This window comes from Rhinoderma darwinii, chromosome 1, assembly GCF_050947455.1.
Source record: "Rhinoderma darwinii isolate aRhiDar2 chromosome 1, aRhiDar2.hap1, whole genome shotgun sequence".
Classification (NCBI taxonomy): domain Eukaryota; kingdom Metazoa; phylum Chordata; class Amphibia; order Anura; family Rhinodermatidae; genus Rhinoderma; species Rhinoderma darwinii.
The window spans coordinates 301,562,588-301,579,224 of NC_134687.1; the positions used below are offsets into that span (position 1 = coordinate 301,562,588).

The 16,637-nt window shown below is 41.6% G+C and overlaps 1 protein-coding gene across 2 annotated transcripts in view; it reads right to left on the reverse strand.

The window, feature by feature from the left end:
* LOC142648339 (guanine nucleotide-binding protein subunit alpha-11) overlaps positions 1 to 16,637 on the reverse strand; it is a 54,072-nt gene that overhangs the window by 28,357 nt on the left and 9,078 nt on the right. For both annotated transcript variants that reach the window (XM_075825441.1, XM_075825439.1), the window contains exons 2-3: positions 8,130 to 8,314; positions 3,738 to 3,892 (exon numbers count right to left, since the gene is read on the reverse strand). In XM_075825441.1, coding sequence (XP_075681556.1) covers positions 3,738 to 3,892; positions 8,130 to 8,314 — 340 coding nt within the window. The remainder of the gene's footprint in view (positions 1 to 3,737; positions 3,893 to 8,129; positions 8,315 to 16,637) is intronic.

The following is a 16,637-nucleotide window of genomic DNA, read 5'->3' on the forward strand; positions in this document are numbered from 1 at the left end:
AATTACAGGTCGTCTGCACAGTACGTCGGCAAACCCATTCAAATGAATGGGCAGATGTTTGCCGACGTATTGTAGCACTATTTTCAGGCGTAAAACGAGGCATAATACGCCTCGTTTACGCCTGAAAATAGGTCGTGTGAACCCAGCCATAGAGACACAGACGCTGCAGTAGCTTTAGTGTTTTATCTCCTACAGGTGCTGGATTCTCAGCTACACTGCTTATTACGGATGTATATTTTCCTGGATGCTGACATACATACATATAGGAGAGCAAGATTCTCTTCTCTCTGTGCAGTGTATAGAAGAAATGAGCCATTAGGCTCAGCCAACTAGCTCAGAGGACCCGGAGAATTAGAGCTAGCGCCTGCAGAGGGGAAAAACTGCTAAATAATGGCATTTAAAGAGGCTTTGTCACCAGATTATAAATGCCCTATCTCCTACATAATCTGATTGGCGCTGTAATGTAGATAACAGCAGTGGTTTTTATTTTATTTTAAGTTATGAACAATTTTAGATTTATGCTAATCAGTTTCTTAATAGACAACTGGGCGTGTTTTTACTTTTTACCAACTGGGCGTTGTAAAGAAGTGTATGACGCTGACCAAATCAGTGATTAATCAGTGTCATACACTTCTCATTGTGGGCTGGAACAACGAGAAGTGTACGACGCTGATTGGTCAGCGTCATACACTCCTCTGTACAATGCCCATTTGGTAAAAAGTAAAAACACGTCCAATCGTCTATTAAGAAACGAATTAGCATAAATCTAAAATTGCTCATAACTTGCTCAAAAATGATCGTTTTTCAAAATAAAAAACACTGTTATCTACATTACAGCGCCGATCACATTATGCAGGAGAAAGGACACTTATAATCTGGTGACAGAGCCTCTTTAAATGGCCAGAAATAGGGTAATTCCTTAAAGTACACATGACAGATTATTCTGAAAAGTCACCTGAACACTTAGAGGCTCTGTCACCACATTATAAGTGCCCTGTCTCCTATATAAGGAGATCGGCGCTGTAATGTAGGTGACAGTAATGCTTTTTATTTAAAAAAACTGATTTTCACAACATTAGGAGCGATTTTGGTTTATGCTAATGAGCTTTCTTAATGCCCAAGTGGGCGTATTTTTACTTTCGACCAAGTGGGCGTTGTACAGAGGAGTGTATGACGCTGACCAATCAGCATCATGCACTCCTCTCCATTCATTTACACTGCACTAGCGATATAGTTATATCACTATGTGCAGCCACATACACAAGCCCTAACATTACTAGTGTCCTGATAATGAATACACATGACCATCCAGCCTGGACGTCATGTGTACTCAGAATCCTGACACTTCTGACTCTTTTTTGTGAGATTCCAGCAAGTGAAACGAAATCTTGTTTAGCTCCGTAGTCTCGCGAGATTTCGTTTCACTTGCCGGAATCTCACAAAAAAAGTGTCAGAAGTGTCAGGATTCTGAGTACACATGACGTCCAGGCTGGATGGTCATGTGTATTCATTATCAGGACACTAGTAATGTTAGGGCTTGTGTATGTGGCTGCACATAGTGATATAACTAGATCGCTAGTGCAGTGTAAATGAATGGAGAGGAGTGCATGATGCTGATTGGTCAGCGTCATACACTCCTCTGTACAACGCCCACTTGGTCGAAAGTAAAAATACGCCCACTTGGGCATTAAGAAAGCTCATTAGCATAAACCAAAATCGCTCCTAACGTTGTGAAAATAGTAATGCTTTTTATTTTAAAAAAAACTATCTGTCACCTACATACAGCGCCCATCTCCTTATATAGGAGATAGGGCACTTATAATGTGGTGACAGAGTACGCTTTAAATTTTGTATGTTGCAAGGTGGGGTGGCCATGAATCGAACTGGTTTTTCCAGCACATCCCTCAGATTCTCTATTGGATTGAGATCTGGGGAATTTGGAGGCCAAGTCAGCATCTTCAACTCGGTCATGTTCCTCAAACCTTTCTGGAGAGAGTTTCAGTGTGGCAGGACTTAATATCCTGCTAAAAGAGGCCACCTCGATTAGGGAATACGGTTGCCATAAAAGAGTGTGCTTGGTCCTCTACAACGTTTAGGTGGTACATGTCAAGGTAACATGAATGCCAGGACCCAAGGTCTCCCAGCTGAACATAGCCTGGAGAATCAAACGGTGTCCCATAGTGCATCCTGGCCCCATCTCTTCCACAGATAAGCAATACACACACCCAAACGTGATGTAAAACTAAAAATTATCAATCAGACCAGGCCACCTTTTTCCATTGCTCCATGCTCCAGTTCTGCTGCTCATCTGCCCATTGTAGGTGCTTTCAGTGGTAGACAGGGGTCAGCATAGGCACACTGACTGCTCTGCGGCTACACAAAAAGCAGTGATGCATTGTGTGTTCTGACACCTTTATACCATAGCCAGAATTAACTTTTTAGCAATTGGTGCTACGGTAGCAGTTATGTGGGTTCGGACAAGACACGCATCAGAGTCTCGGGCACCCAGGACCCTGTCACCGGTTCAGGGTCTTGTATATTCCCTTTTAACGGCAACAGAACTGGTGAAACTTCTATAATGTTCATGACCACACCTCAAATCAGAACAAGGTCTGGCTAAAACATATTGAACTAAATTGTAACTATACTTGCAAAGTCACAAATGCTAAATAATGTGGATATTTGGTAAGAAGGAGTTCCCCACTTGGGACAATCTCTGATCTTTCATCAGGTCCTGGCGATCAACAGATGACAAGGTGTCCTGCTGTGGAGACCATTAGTATGATCTGTTATCTACATGGGAACGGTTTGCCAAATAATCATGTTCCCTTCAGGGATGCAGGGAAAACTCAGCATTCCACAGCGATCATTGAAATCTATGGATTGTTAACACATGTACACAGTGGGGCAGATTTAATATTGTTCTTGCCAGAAACCTGACCGACTTTTTTGACCGCAATACAATTTAGACAAATTATTAATTTGCGCCAAAAGTTACAGATGTTGGCTCGTCACTAGACAGGGTCTACAAAAGGAGATTGGATTCGTGGAAAGGGGTATGGCTTAAAAATGAACATATTTGCACTAAAGTTTGGGTGCAAAAATCTTGCGTAAACTAAGCAAGACAAAATGAGAAAAAAAGTTTCTAAAATGTCTAAAAAGGTGGCAAATTTATCATAAAGCATGCATCACTGATAAATTTGACGCATCTTCAAATAGCCTGGTCTAAGTTTACGCTGTTTAAATATTAGACAGTAAGTTTTAGGGATCTCCTTTCTGTGGTCTTTAAATCAGAACCCATTTACATGAAAACTGTAATGAACAGAGATTAGGTGTAGTCTGGCAACTTTGTACTCAAATCCCCTCAGATGAGAATTACACTACCAACTTGACCAACCATTCATTCATTCAACAGGCCTGTGTGTCCAACACAACCAGCAGGAGGGGGGTGGGGAACCTTCATTTAAAACACTTAAGGGTATATTCACAGGTGGTAGATTTATTGCAGAAATTTCTAGGACTGTCCCATCTGAACGGAGCTTGCAGAAATCCACGTACATGCTGCAGATTTGGGGTCTGCAACAAATCTGTCGAATGAGAATATACCTTTATACTCCTAAGAATATCTGCGCGCAAAGGATAAAATTGGGAAATAGATGTTCCAGTAGAATACGCAGATCAAAATTGGTATAAGGAAGCATGTCAACATTCAAAAGATAAATCCCACAAGAACCTACTATTTGGCTGAATCTGACAGCTGGTATTCCCGTCGCCGATCATAGCATTCCTGGATACCCGGGTCATTCCACAGGCTCTTGATTGCATTGATATATGGCTGTTCAAAAGTGCAGACCCTTTCCACATCCACTTCTCGTACAATGAGCCCGTTAGCCTGGAGAGAAAAGAAAGTGTGTGGAGGAGGTGAACACCCAGGACTCCGCAGTATGCTTCTACCGGTACACTAACTCATGAGCACGGCTTCTATACAACGGTTAGGAATACACAAGTAGTTTGTCTTGTCCAAAAGGAACTTATTGCTGCCTTTGTAGAAGCTGGGAGAAATCAAAAGTTTCGTTACTTACGGTAAACTACTGCAGAACAGACTGAATTTAAATCCTGCAGCAAAGAATAGGGGATTGTAACTATCCTGACATTAATTGACACAGAGGCCGCTGGATGTGCTAAAAGCTGGAAGTTTGTATCCACAATTCAAGACAAGTATTTCACTGTGTGGTCTCATCGAATAGACCAGATAGAACATCAGATGTGGAGGTCTGGCAGCACTTGGGCAATAGTAATCATAAGAAGGTAAGTTTTAACCCCTTCCCACCGCAGCCCTTTTTCATTTTCGGTTTTTTCTCCCCACATTTCAAAAGCCGTAACTTTTTTATTTTTCCGTCGATCTAGTACTAGGAGGGCTTGATTTTTGTGGGACAAGTTGTAGTTTTTCGTAGCGCCATTTATTGTGCCATATAATGTACTAGGAAATGGGGAAAAAAAATAATTATTCGTTGGGTAGACCATGAAAAAAAAACAAAACGATTCCACCATTGTTTTTTGCACTTCGTTTTTACGGAATTCACTGTGCAATTAAAACAACATGTTATCTTTATTCTGTGGGTCAATACGATTACGGCGATGCCAAATATATATTGTTTTTTCTATCTTTTACAAGTAAAAACCGAAGTGTAAAAAATCAAATTTATTTTGTGTCGCCAAATTCCGAGAGCCATAACGTTATTTTTCCATTGATTACGTGGTATGAGAGCTTATTTTTTTGCGGGATAAGCTGTAGTTTCTAATGTTACCATTTTGGGGTACATGCGACATTTTGATCACTTATTTCATTTTTTGTGGGAGAGGAGGTGACCAAAAAAAATTGAGATTCTGGTGTTTACAATTTTTACGGCGTTCACCATGCGGGTTAAATAATGATATAGTGTAATAGTTCAGACTTTTACGGACACGGCGATACCAATTATGTTTATTTATTTATTTTACTATGCTCTAGGTGGAAAATGGGAAATGGGGGGGGTTTGAAATTTTTTTTTTTTACATAAAGAAAAAAAAAAAAAAAAAAAAAAAAATTTATTTTATTCATTTTTACATGTCTATTTTTTTTATTTTTTTATTAGTCCCCCTAGTGGACTTAAACCAGCGATCGTTAGATCGCTTGCACAATATACTGCAACACTGATGTAATACAGTATATCGTGATTCTGATCTCATCTATTAAGCCCTGCCGGAAGGACCTGGGGGCCTTCATTAGGCCCCCAGGCAGCCATCGCGCCCCCGCGATCGCGTTGCGGGGGGGCTGCGGTCACTATTGACTGCGGCATTTAACGAGTTAAACGAGCGGGATCGCGCTCGAGCGTGATGCCGCTCGTTACTCTGAAGTATCGGCTGTAACATACAGCCGACACCGGCATCATATGGAGCCGATTCACTCCGTGAGCCCGTTCCATACGTCCCCTACCGGACTTTGGCGTAAGGATACGTCAAATGTCAGGAAGGGGTTAATATAATCCATAAAACAGTACGAGGGGGGAGCAAAAACATGGAATTTTAGGCAAGCAAAATTCAATTGACTGAGGGAAACACTTGATCTTGTTGACTGGGATCATGTAATGGTAGATAGGATTGCGGACGCTAAACGGGGAGATTTTAAAGATATATTACACGAGTCATGTAGTAAGTTTATATCCACTGGTAACAAAATGTCTAGGAATAAAAGGAGACCAATATGGATGAATGGGGAATTACTGACAATAATAAGGCAAAAACAAAGAATATTCAAAACATTGATGGGTGAGAGCTCAGCAGAAGCATTCCAGACGTACAAAGATCTCAATAGCAAATGTAAAAATTAAATCTAGTTAGCAAAGATACCCATAGGGGGGGGGGGGGTTACACAAACGCACACATTGAGGGCGTATTCCCAAGATCATAAATTATCACCTATCCAAAAGGATAGATTATAATTTTCTGATTGCTGGGGGCCCCACTGCTGGGACCCATGGTATAGGTGATAATTTAGGACTTTGGAAATACCCCTTTAAATATTGATAAAGCCCCTGGCATTAAAGTGTAGCTAAATGTTTGACAAGCTTCTGACAAGTCATAGCGACATGTCAGAAGTGTGGATTGTTGAGGGTCCGAGCACCGAGACCCCCACCAATCGCTAGAACGAAGTAGCTGAAGTGTTCGTGTGAGCGCTCAGCCGCTTTGGCGGTTTCCGGAAATAAATGTATTGGAGTACGGACTCAATAGAAAGTCTATGAGCCCGTACTCCGATACATCGGCTTTCCGGGGGAAGAGAAAAAAAAAAAAAAAAAAAAAAGAGCGCTGGCCGGGGGATCCAATGCTCCAATGTTGGAGGGAGCTAAAGTGGAGGTATATACAGAGGGTTTTGCGCTGCCTACAGGGTGTTGTGGGGGCACTATCTACAGTGGGGGAGGGGGGGGGGGTGTGCATTCCGGGACTCTCAAAGCTTCGGCAGACTTGAGTGCAGCGCTGCTCACACTGAAGCAGTACTGCACTCATAAAACCCGTTCCAGGGTATCGGCAGTTAGAACATATACGGCCGCATGGCAGTCGTGAAGGGATTTAGCTTGTATAACGAGTCAGAAGTGTGACCCACCCTGGCCCTAAATATTTTATTGAATGTTATGCCAAGGGAATGCCTAGCATTGTCTATCCTCTCCCGGTGTGCGGTAGCGCAACCGAATGTTAAAACTTCAAATTTTCCGTATACAACCAGAGAATATACCAAATGCCTCACTAATCGCCAGCACCCCTGATAGGTCTCGGTCAGGAAGTACCATGAAAAGAACTAGTGCTACATGAAGTCGGGTATGGGTCCTTCCTCCATTTATTCCCTGAAAAAAACCCTTCCGAGTTAAAGTACTCTCGCTAATGGCTCTAATGCGAAATTAAAAAGCAGGGGTAAAAGGGGGCAGCCCTGTCTCGTCCACTTCTACAGTGGAAACTATATTGTGGCCATTGGGTTTTTATAGAAGAGCTCAAGGAAACTAGGGAAAGATCCCTTAATCCCTATGGAGTCCGTTACCTGAACTTGCCCTCCCCATGGAACATTACATTAATGGCCTTATGGATGGGATTGATAGTCAGTTTTTTCTGATACAAAACTTTGCTGGATTCTTAAAACGCAGCATGGTAATGAAATATTACAGAAAGACCTAGATAAGCTGGCAACATTGGCAAGAAGGTGGCAGATTAAATGTAATGTTAATACAGGAGAAGTAATGCTCTGGGTGCCACAGTAGCTGTATTAATCCATATGCATTAAATGAAATAAAACGGGAGATAACGGAACAAGAGAAGGACCTGGGTATTCTGGTAACAAATAAGCTAAGCAGCAGCACTCCATGTCAAGCAGCAGCTGCAAAAGCATATAGGATTTTAGAGTGGATAAAAAGATAAAAACCAGTGATTCAAATGTGATTTTACCCCTCTATAAATCCCTTGTGAGACCACATCTTGATTATGGAGTTCAGTTTGGGCACCACATTATAAAAAGTATATAGGAGAAATGTAGAGGGTTCAGAGGCGGGAAACTAGGTGGGCGTCCCTTACTATGGAAGTCTACAGAAATTGGGCTTGTTCAGCTTGGAGAAAAAAACAAAAAACGCCTCAGAGGTGATCTTATTAACATGTATAAATATATGTGTGGTCAATACAGAGAACTAGCACATAATTTGTTCTTTCCAAGGACTCTACAAAGGACCAGGGGACATTCATGCGTGTGAAAGACGTTTCAAAAATCAATATAGGAAAGGGTTCTTTACAGTTAGAGAACTCAAAACTATGGAATGCCCTACCCCAAGAGGTAGTAATGGCAGATACAATGACCGCATTCTAAAAAGGCTAGATGCCTATCTAATGACGAATGGCATAGAGGGTAATAAATAATTTAGTATTGAATGAAATAGAATTGATCTGAGAAAGGTCCATCAAGTTTAACCTGGGTCTTTTTTCAACCTATGTAACACAGATTATAGAGAACTCAACCTTTATATACAGGAGGTACGATATTCAGTAACACCCAATATATCTGTTCTATCTGAAGTGTTGGCAATTATATGTTTAAGACCTCACCCACATCTTACCTTGTTCTGCTCACACTTATAGGGGATTTTCAATGTTTCCATGGCACGAATCATAGATTGCATGGCAGTAAAGATATTCTGATACACAAGCTTGGTGAAGCCTTTTTTGTCTTCTTCTGAGTAGCCAGATCCATGGATTATTCTCATCTGTTTAATGAAAGTGCTTTTCCCACTTTCTCCTGTACCTAGAAAATAAACATTAAATACAGTTAAAGTGTTGTTTAGATTAGGAAACCCATTTTCCAATCCTCTATTAGGGAATGCAGAGTTAAGAGGGAGGTCCACTGTTCAGAATACGCATCTTTGGGCCAGAGTGGAGAGCTGTTACAAAGAGCATCTCTTGCTCTGGAGGACCGGTCTTGCATTACAGACAACCCATTAATATGATTGGACAATTTAGAATGGCTAGTTTCCCGTGGTGGTGCTGCAATGACAGGTGAGTGCTGAGCAGCTTCTGTTCAGCTTTTTTTCGGAAAGCTGAAGTAGCAACATAGACTTTCTATTGAGTCCGTACACCGCTACATCGGCTTTCCGTGAAAAGGCAATCAGCAACTCAGAGGCTCAGCGTCCACCAGAGCGCTTCTGCTGCTTCATTCTAGCGATTGGTGGGGGTCTCAGTGCTCGGACCCCCACCGATCAAAACTTCCTAAATGTAACGATTACATGTCAAAAGTTTGTTGAAAGTTTAGTTACCCTTTAAAGTTTTTATGCAAAAAAAATAAAAAGGAGCCCTTTTCCCATTTTTATTGTAAAATAAAAGTAAACAAAAAATAATAATTGTTATCGCGTCTGTAAATATCTATTATAACATAACGTTATTTACCACACACGGTGAACACCATGGAAAAACACAAAATTGTTGTTTGTTCCGGATCACCTCACTTCCCCATTAACACCTTAATTACCGCCCACCGTCTTTTGACGGCATGCGGTGCATGTGCTTAGTTTACAGTGACGTCTTTTAGCGTCGCTGTAGATCAGGCTGATGAGCGCTCCTGTGAGCTCAGCCTCTGAGCAGGAGCTGTAACGAACAGCTCCTGATCTTTAAGAAGCCTGCTGTATACAGCTGGGGGGGAAAACATTCAGACACCAGCTGTTTAAGCCTTTGATCGCCACAGTCCGTTACAAGATCAAAGGGAACTTCCCGCTTTGATCTAGTCATCCAAAACCCGGTGACGTGATCAAACACCGGGGAATCCCTCTGCAGTCAGCCCTGGAGACCTACAAAAGGACCCCAGGGCTGTCTGTTCAGTAAGCCTGCTGTTCGGGCCCACTATGTGCTGCCCTAACAGCAGCCTGTGTCATAGTGACACAGTGTAATGTATTAGCATACAGGAGTATGCGAACACATAAGTAAAAAATAAACGTAATAAAGTTATCCCTTAGGGCTTAATCAGACGAACAGGATATACGTCCGTGCAACGCGCGTGATTTTCACGCACGTCGCATGGACCGATATTAGTCTATGGGGCCGTGCAGACAGTTGCGTGATTTTTACGCAGCGCAAGTCCGCTGCGAAAAACTCACAACATGTCCGTTCTGTGTGTGTATTTTACGCATCACGCACCCATTGAAGTCAATGGATGAGTGAAAATCACGGAAGCAATTCCGTGGGACACGCGCGATTCGCGCAACAGCAGTGAAAACTATGAATGAAAACAGAAAAGCACCACGTGCTTCTGTTTACAAACAGAGTGTCAGCCGCGCATCATACGGGGCTGTTCAGTGCCTTTTGCGCATGCAAAACGCCGCATTTTTAGCATGCGCAAAACGCACACGCTCGTGTGAATCCGGCCTCAATGGGATTAAAAACAGTAACTGACAAAAACATAAAAAAAAAAAAAAAAAAAGCCATTATTTTGCATAAGATATATTTTATTGCCCCTACACTAAATAAAAACAAAAACCCTACACATTAGGAATCTAAACGTCTGTAATAACCTGGAGAATTTATCGAACTGGTTATTTAGCGTGAAACATGAATGGGATAAAAAAAAAAAAAAAAAAAAAAAAGGAAAACCTAAAGCAGAGAATTGCTTTTTCTTTTATTCACGCCGTAAAACTATTTTTTTTCTACCTCCAAACTATGAAAAAAAAAACAATTTCTCCCACATAAAACAAGGCCTCATACGGCCACGTCAATGAAAAGAAAAAAAATAAGTTATGGCTGCCGAAATGCAGAGGTAAAAACTGAAAATATAGCAGGTCATTAAGACCTTTTCGGGCCTAGTTATTAAGGGGTTAAAATGGGAAAAAACAAAAACATATGTACCCCAAGAAAAACGACAGCTCACACCACTTCATCCACAGTAAATTAAAGTTATGGGTCTTAGAATATGGTGACAGAACAATTACTTTTTTTTTTTTAAATCGTTTTATTTAAGAAAAACAGAACAATATCAATTTGGCATCGCCGTAATCATATTGACCTGCATATACGGCTCTTGAAATGCGGGGAGGGCAAAAAGGACTGGTGGGATGGAGGATTTTAAAACTAAGTACATTACAATGCTGGAGTATATGTTAGGCCACATTCACACGAGCGTGAATCACGTCCATGTGCTGTGCGTTGAAACAATGCAAAGCACACAGACACATTGATTTAAATGGGGCCATTCACACGTGTGATTTTTCACGTAGCGAGAGTCCGCTGCGTGAAACTCACTGCATGTCCTATATTGGTGCGTTATCACGCACCTACGCGCCCATTGAAGTCAATGGGTGCGTGAAAACCACGCACCGCACACGGATGCACATGAATCGGATACGCTCGTGTGAATGAGGCCTTAGAGCAAAATGCTATGTAATATATTTGGGATATTAGACATCTTTTATCTTTCTTCATCTCATGGCTGACCATGGTGTTGTTCCATAGTAAACTTTAGCGTAATCCTTCTACAGGTTGTAGAACAGAGAGGTGAAAGACTTTCAACAATATAGTGCAAATTACCAGTCCATTTCTTTGTTATTTTTTATTTAAACCGTGCCCCATGCTTATGAATGTGCACCCAAACTTCATTGCTGGACTGAGGTTCATGGACATGCACAGTACCAGACCAGGCATGAACATCAAGGGCATCTGAACTAGGATGCAAAGCAGCATCTGCTAAATTGTATATGGCAGCCAAGAAGAAAAGGGTCGTTTTGCTCTCAATCCATAGTTTCTTTCCCTCAGTACCACTGTCCATGTTCACCACCGCATCTCCATTTACAATTTGTGCCGAAGGTCACGAGTGGGCCGGCCAATCACAGACTGCTGCAGTGGCACATCGACCATAGCGGCTGGCTTGCTCACTCACGACGTGTTGTTCTTCTGAACCACAAGTAGTTAGGCAAGATTGTATACAGAGATGCGGAAGCAATTTTTTTTTACGTGGGGCCCACAACATTTAATGCTCTGTCCACAGTGTCCCTTTTTACAGGATTTTTATGTGGATCGGTTATGATTTTTTTTTTCCATTGACTTAAAATGAACTGCATGGGTCCATCAGGCTTCAGCCATGTTTCAGTTTTAGTACAGTGTGGTACTGTACATTTAAAAAAAATTAAAAAAACACCAATGGAAACCTTGACAGAAGAGCCAACGCGAGTGTGAACAGCACTTTACAGATACAAACCAGTTCTGAAGAGTGCAAACAATCCTCACGGTCTTATAGCACCAAAGCCATTAGACAATGCAAAACTGGGATATTAGGGGACAACATGCCATGGTACTCTGTGGTGAGGAACAGGGGCACTTTTCAGAACACTATATGAGTAGCAGTTTTACTCTAGAACACGGCTCTAATTTTGATTTAAAATTCTGACATATGCCACACTAGACTCCACCAAACGGAATGTAGATATTAAGAAGCTTCTTTTATGTAAAAATGCATTATAGACGCCAACACAAAAAGACGACACCTAATTTGGAGAAATGAATGGGAACGGTGTGAAACATTACTGGCATGTTGGAATGTTGGCTGTAAATCAATAGCATATTTAATAACGGTGAAGAAGAATAGAGGGCAGAGGCCCTCACACAAAAGCCTATAGTGTCAGTAGACAACTCTCCAGCAACATGGCAATGCACTGCCCTACATAAACTTAGATCTCAGGCAGAACGCACAGGTAAACACCATACACTAGAGAAATTCAACAGCGATGCACGCTTTCCTGGCAATATATGTAGCGACACCTAGAATAAACCCTCTGCACAGACACCATGTATTGTCTCAGCCTACCTGCAGGACCAATCCAGCCCCATTAACCCATTCAAGGCACAGACAATATTGGCCTGAAAACAACCCCTTTTCCGATTGAACCTGCCTGGTGATCATCTGCAGTTTCTGCTTCAGAAACCCCCAGAAGCCAGGGGAAAGAGTCACTTGTTGGTCATTCAAAGGAATGACCAACCATGTAATACATCGATGGGCCAGGTCTGCCATATCCCTTTGTTAGTTGCTCTCCACTCTGGTTCATGAGGTTTATATGCCCCAACAGGGCATATGGAAAAAGAGTTGTCTTTTAAGGACAAAGAATTTGTAGTTTTTGCTTCCCTGCATCTGGCTATTTTTTTACTTTATTATACTGCCATAATTCTATATACCAGTACATTAGCCAGCACAGATCAGGGTTTACAACAGAGAGCACCTTCCATTAGAGGGAACAATGAGCAATATTGTTTGCAGTGTGAAAAGACTGAACATTTAGTTACCCTTAAAACATCCGACATGTCAGTTTTGATTGGTAGGGATCCGAGCAATGAAATCGATGTAGCGGTGTACGGGCTCAATAGAAAGTCTACAAGCCCATACTCCGATACATTGGCTTTCCGGAAAAAGCCGAACAGACACGAAGCAGCTGAGTGCTCACATAAGCACTTCTGCCGCTTCGTTTTAGCTATTGGTGGGGGTCTCAGTGCTCGGACCCCCACCAATCAAAACTTCTGACGTGTCACTATGCCATGTCAGAAGTTTGTTCAATGTTTAGTTACCCTTTAACCCCTTAATGACCAGCCTATTTTAAACCTTAATGACCAAGCCATTTTTTTAATTTTTCCATCGTCGCATTCCAAGAGCTATAACTCTTATTTTTGCGTCGACATAGCTGTATAAAGGTCTTGTTTTTTGCGGGACAAGTTGTATTTTTTTAATAGCACCATTTTGAGGTACATATTATTTATTGATTAACTTTTATTAACGTTTTTTTTTGGGGGGGGGGGGGGGGAGGGGAATAGAAAAAACCCTGAAATGTCGCCACGCTTTTTCGAGTCTTAAATCTACGCCGTTTACCGTGTGATATAAATAACACAATAACTTTATTCAGCGGGTTGTTACGATTGCAACGATACCAAATTTGTATAGTTTTTGTATGTTTTACTACTTTTACACAGTAAAAACGCATTCTTTTCAAAATTATTTGTTTTTGTGTCTCCATATTTGAAGAGCCGTAACATTTTTATTTTTTCGCCAATGCAGTTGTATGAGGGCTTTTTTTTTTTGCGGGAAGACTTGTCGTTTTTATTGGTACCATTTTGGAGTAGATGCAACTTTTTGATCACTTTTTATAACATTTTTTTTAAAGTCCAGTATTCACAGAAAACAGCAATTTTTCCATAGTTTTTTATTACATTTTTTACAGCATTCACCATGCGGGTTAAATAATGTAATACATTTATAGTCGGGGTCGTTACGGACGCGGCGATACCAAATATGTGTACGTTTTTTATTTATTTTGTTTTTTTAATAGTAAACCATTTTGTAAGGGGAAAAGCTGGGTTTTTCATTTTTTTTTTAATTAACTTTATTAAACTTTTTTTTTTACTAGTCCCACTCCTCCGATCGCTATTATAATACACTGCAATACTTTTGTATTGCAGTGTATTACTGCCTGTATGTTTAAAACGGACAGGCATCTGCTAGGTCATGCCAGAGGCCCCCGGCTGCCATAGAAGACACTGACACTCGGCGATCGTATCGCCGGGTGTCGGTGGGAGAGAGAGGGAGCTCCGTCCCTCTCTCCAAAACCACTCAGATGCAGTGCTCGCTATTGCGCACCGCATCTGAGGGGTTAAACATGTGAGATCAATACTAATATCGATCTCACACGGCAGAGCAGGGACGCCCCCAGCCCTCAGCTTCCTCTAGCAGCCGAGAGCAGGGAGATTTGACGCTCCCTGCTCTGTTTACTCATCCTGACGCAGTGCCGTAAAAAGGCATATGCATCAGAATAAAGCCCGTTAGTGGCCGCCGTTAAAAGGCGTATTAGCGGTCACTAACGGGTTAAAGGCCATATACACCATATGTTTTTAATTTAAAAAAAAAATGTGAATCCGTGTGATTACTGCAACTTTCTAATTACTTTTTAATAAAAATGATTTTCACTTTGAGATACAGCGGATTTGTATTCTGTATACAGAGCAGCTTTATCTAGTGCCGAGACCTGAATCTGTCAGATCAGCCAGACGGACTGGTACAGTGACAGCGGGTCCTGCGTGTCTGACACACAGGATCGAGCGGTTACCGATCCCATCTAAATTCATAACTGGATAACAGGAACACGCAGGACCCACTGACACTGAAACCGTCAGTGCCACTGACCTGACGGATACAGCTGTCAGCGCAAGATACAGCATACAGAGCAGCTGTATCTCAAACCGTAAGAATAATTTTTCATAAAAATTAGAAAGTTGCAGCAATTATATGGATTCACGTTTTTAATTTAAAAAAAAAAAAAAAAAAAAAAAAAAGTTTCCAAAAGGTGTACATAGCCTTTAAACTGCCAGGATCAGAGGGCAGATACCCTCATCAATGCATTTTTTGTTGCGTCAAAAGACGTATAAAGGGTGAAGCTTCGTTTTATTGTTCAACAAGTCTACATGGATGTATTGTATAGGTGTCCCTCACATAATACACTTGCCAAACCGGATGTAAAAGTTGAAACCGTGCAGACATTGCCACCGTAGCTGCATCAACAATTTATGAAGTTACTGTGCACCCAGTATGTGACATGAAATGCCTTAAGGAGATGCGAATATTCTATGGTGTGTGTTATTGGTATAAAGGGTGGTGTTCTGTTTACAGAAGGCGGGTGGGGGCCAGGCGTTCCACAGCAAATCAGAACAAATCACAAAACCAATAAGGCCCTGTTCACATCAGGTCAGTCTACGTTTAGCATATACGCAAACTTATTCAAAAGTATGTAATTCTAATGCTTCGGTCTCGTTCTTGTTGTCGTATATGCTAAACGTTTATGTATACATTTGCGTTCAATTTTGGATGCGTTTATTGTGTACGTTAAAAATCAATTAAAAAAACAAATCCCCTTTTCTTCTGCCAAAAAGAAACGAAAAAAACAAAAAACGTATACATTTAACATATACAAAACGTAAATAACGTTTGTATTTATCACCTGTTAACTATTATATAAAAAAATAAAACCCTGCATACGTCGAGTACACAATTTCCATAAAAGTACAAAATAGCGTAGTCTGTCCTCCCTAAAAAAAAAAAAACAGAAAAAACGTATGCTGAAGCAAAGTCAGTCAAACATGAGCAATGATCGTAATATGTGTGGACGAACGATCGTTAATACAATCGTTCGTCCTCATCCGTCAGCAGCAAATTCCCTGGGAGATGTGCTGCCAACAAACGGCCATTTTGCCACCTAAAAGATGCATTCAGCTGATCAATGAGCGCTTGCTCTAATTCAGCTGATCACTGCCATGTTTACACAGGGTAATGATGAGGAACGAGCATTCATACAAGTGATCGTTCAACCAATCGGAGAGGGAGAGGGAGAGGGAGAGGGAGAGGGAGAGAGACCACGCTTCAGCCTTGAAGATCAGTCTTCTGCCGAACTTAAATATCGGGCGCCAAATAGAACGGCACCGATATCTAAATAACGGAGGGAGGTAGAAAAAAAATAAAAAAATGTAAAGTGCCCCAGGGTTTGTGCAGCCCTCCCCATTACATGCTGCACATGTAGGGGGAGGCAAAAGGTTCTCTTTAAGTGGGTTTTCCACTGGACGATTATCGGGCAGACGAGCGTTTATAGAACACTCGTTGCCGATAATTGCCCAGTGTAAACAAGGGAACGATCAGCAGATGAACGAGCAAACGCTTGTTGATGTGCTGATCAGATTGTTTAAAAAAAGTGAAATATCATTGTCGGCAGCACATCTCCCTGTGTAAAGATGATTACGAGCGATCGGAGTAACGACTGCTCGTCCCTATCCATAGCTCCGCGTGACAGGAGCAAACAGGCGCCGATCAGCGATGTCTTGTTGATCGGCGCTCGCTGCACCGGCCGGTATAAAAGGCCCTTTACTTACACACCTCGATGACCACCAGCTATTAGATAATCCCGCCTTACATAATAGGATTGCCTCAAATTGCAGATTAGCTCATTGGGAAACCACCACCACCCTGGGAACAGGCTGTCTAATCAGCAGTTCCATGCTAAATGGGGTTCTGTAGTCTTAAAGGGTATCTGCACCTCTATCGTGGATATTTTGTACCGGGGAGG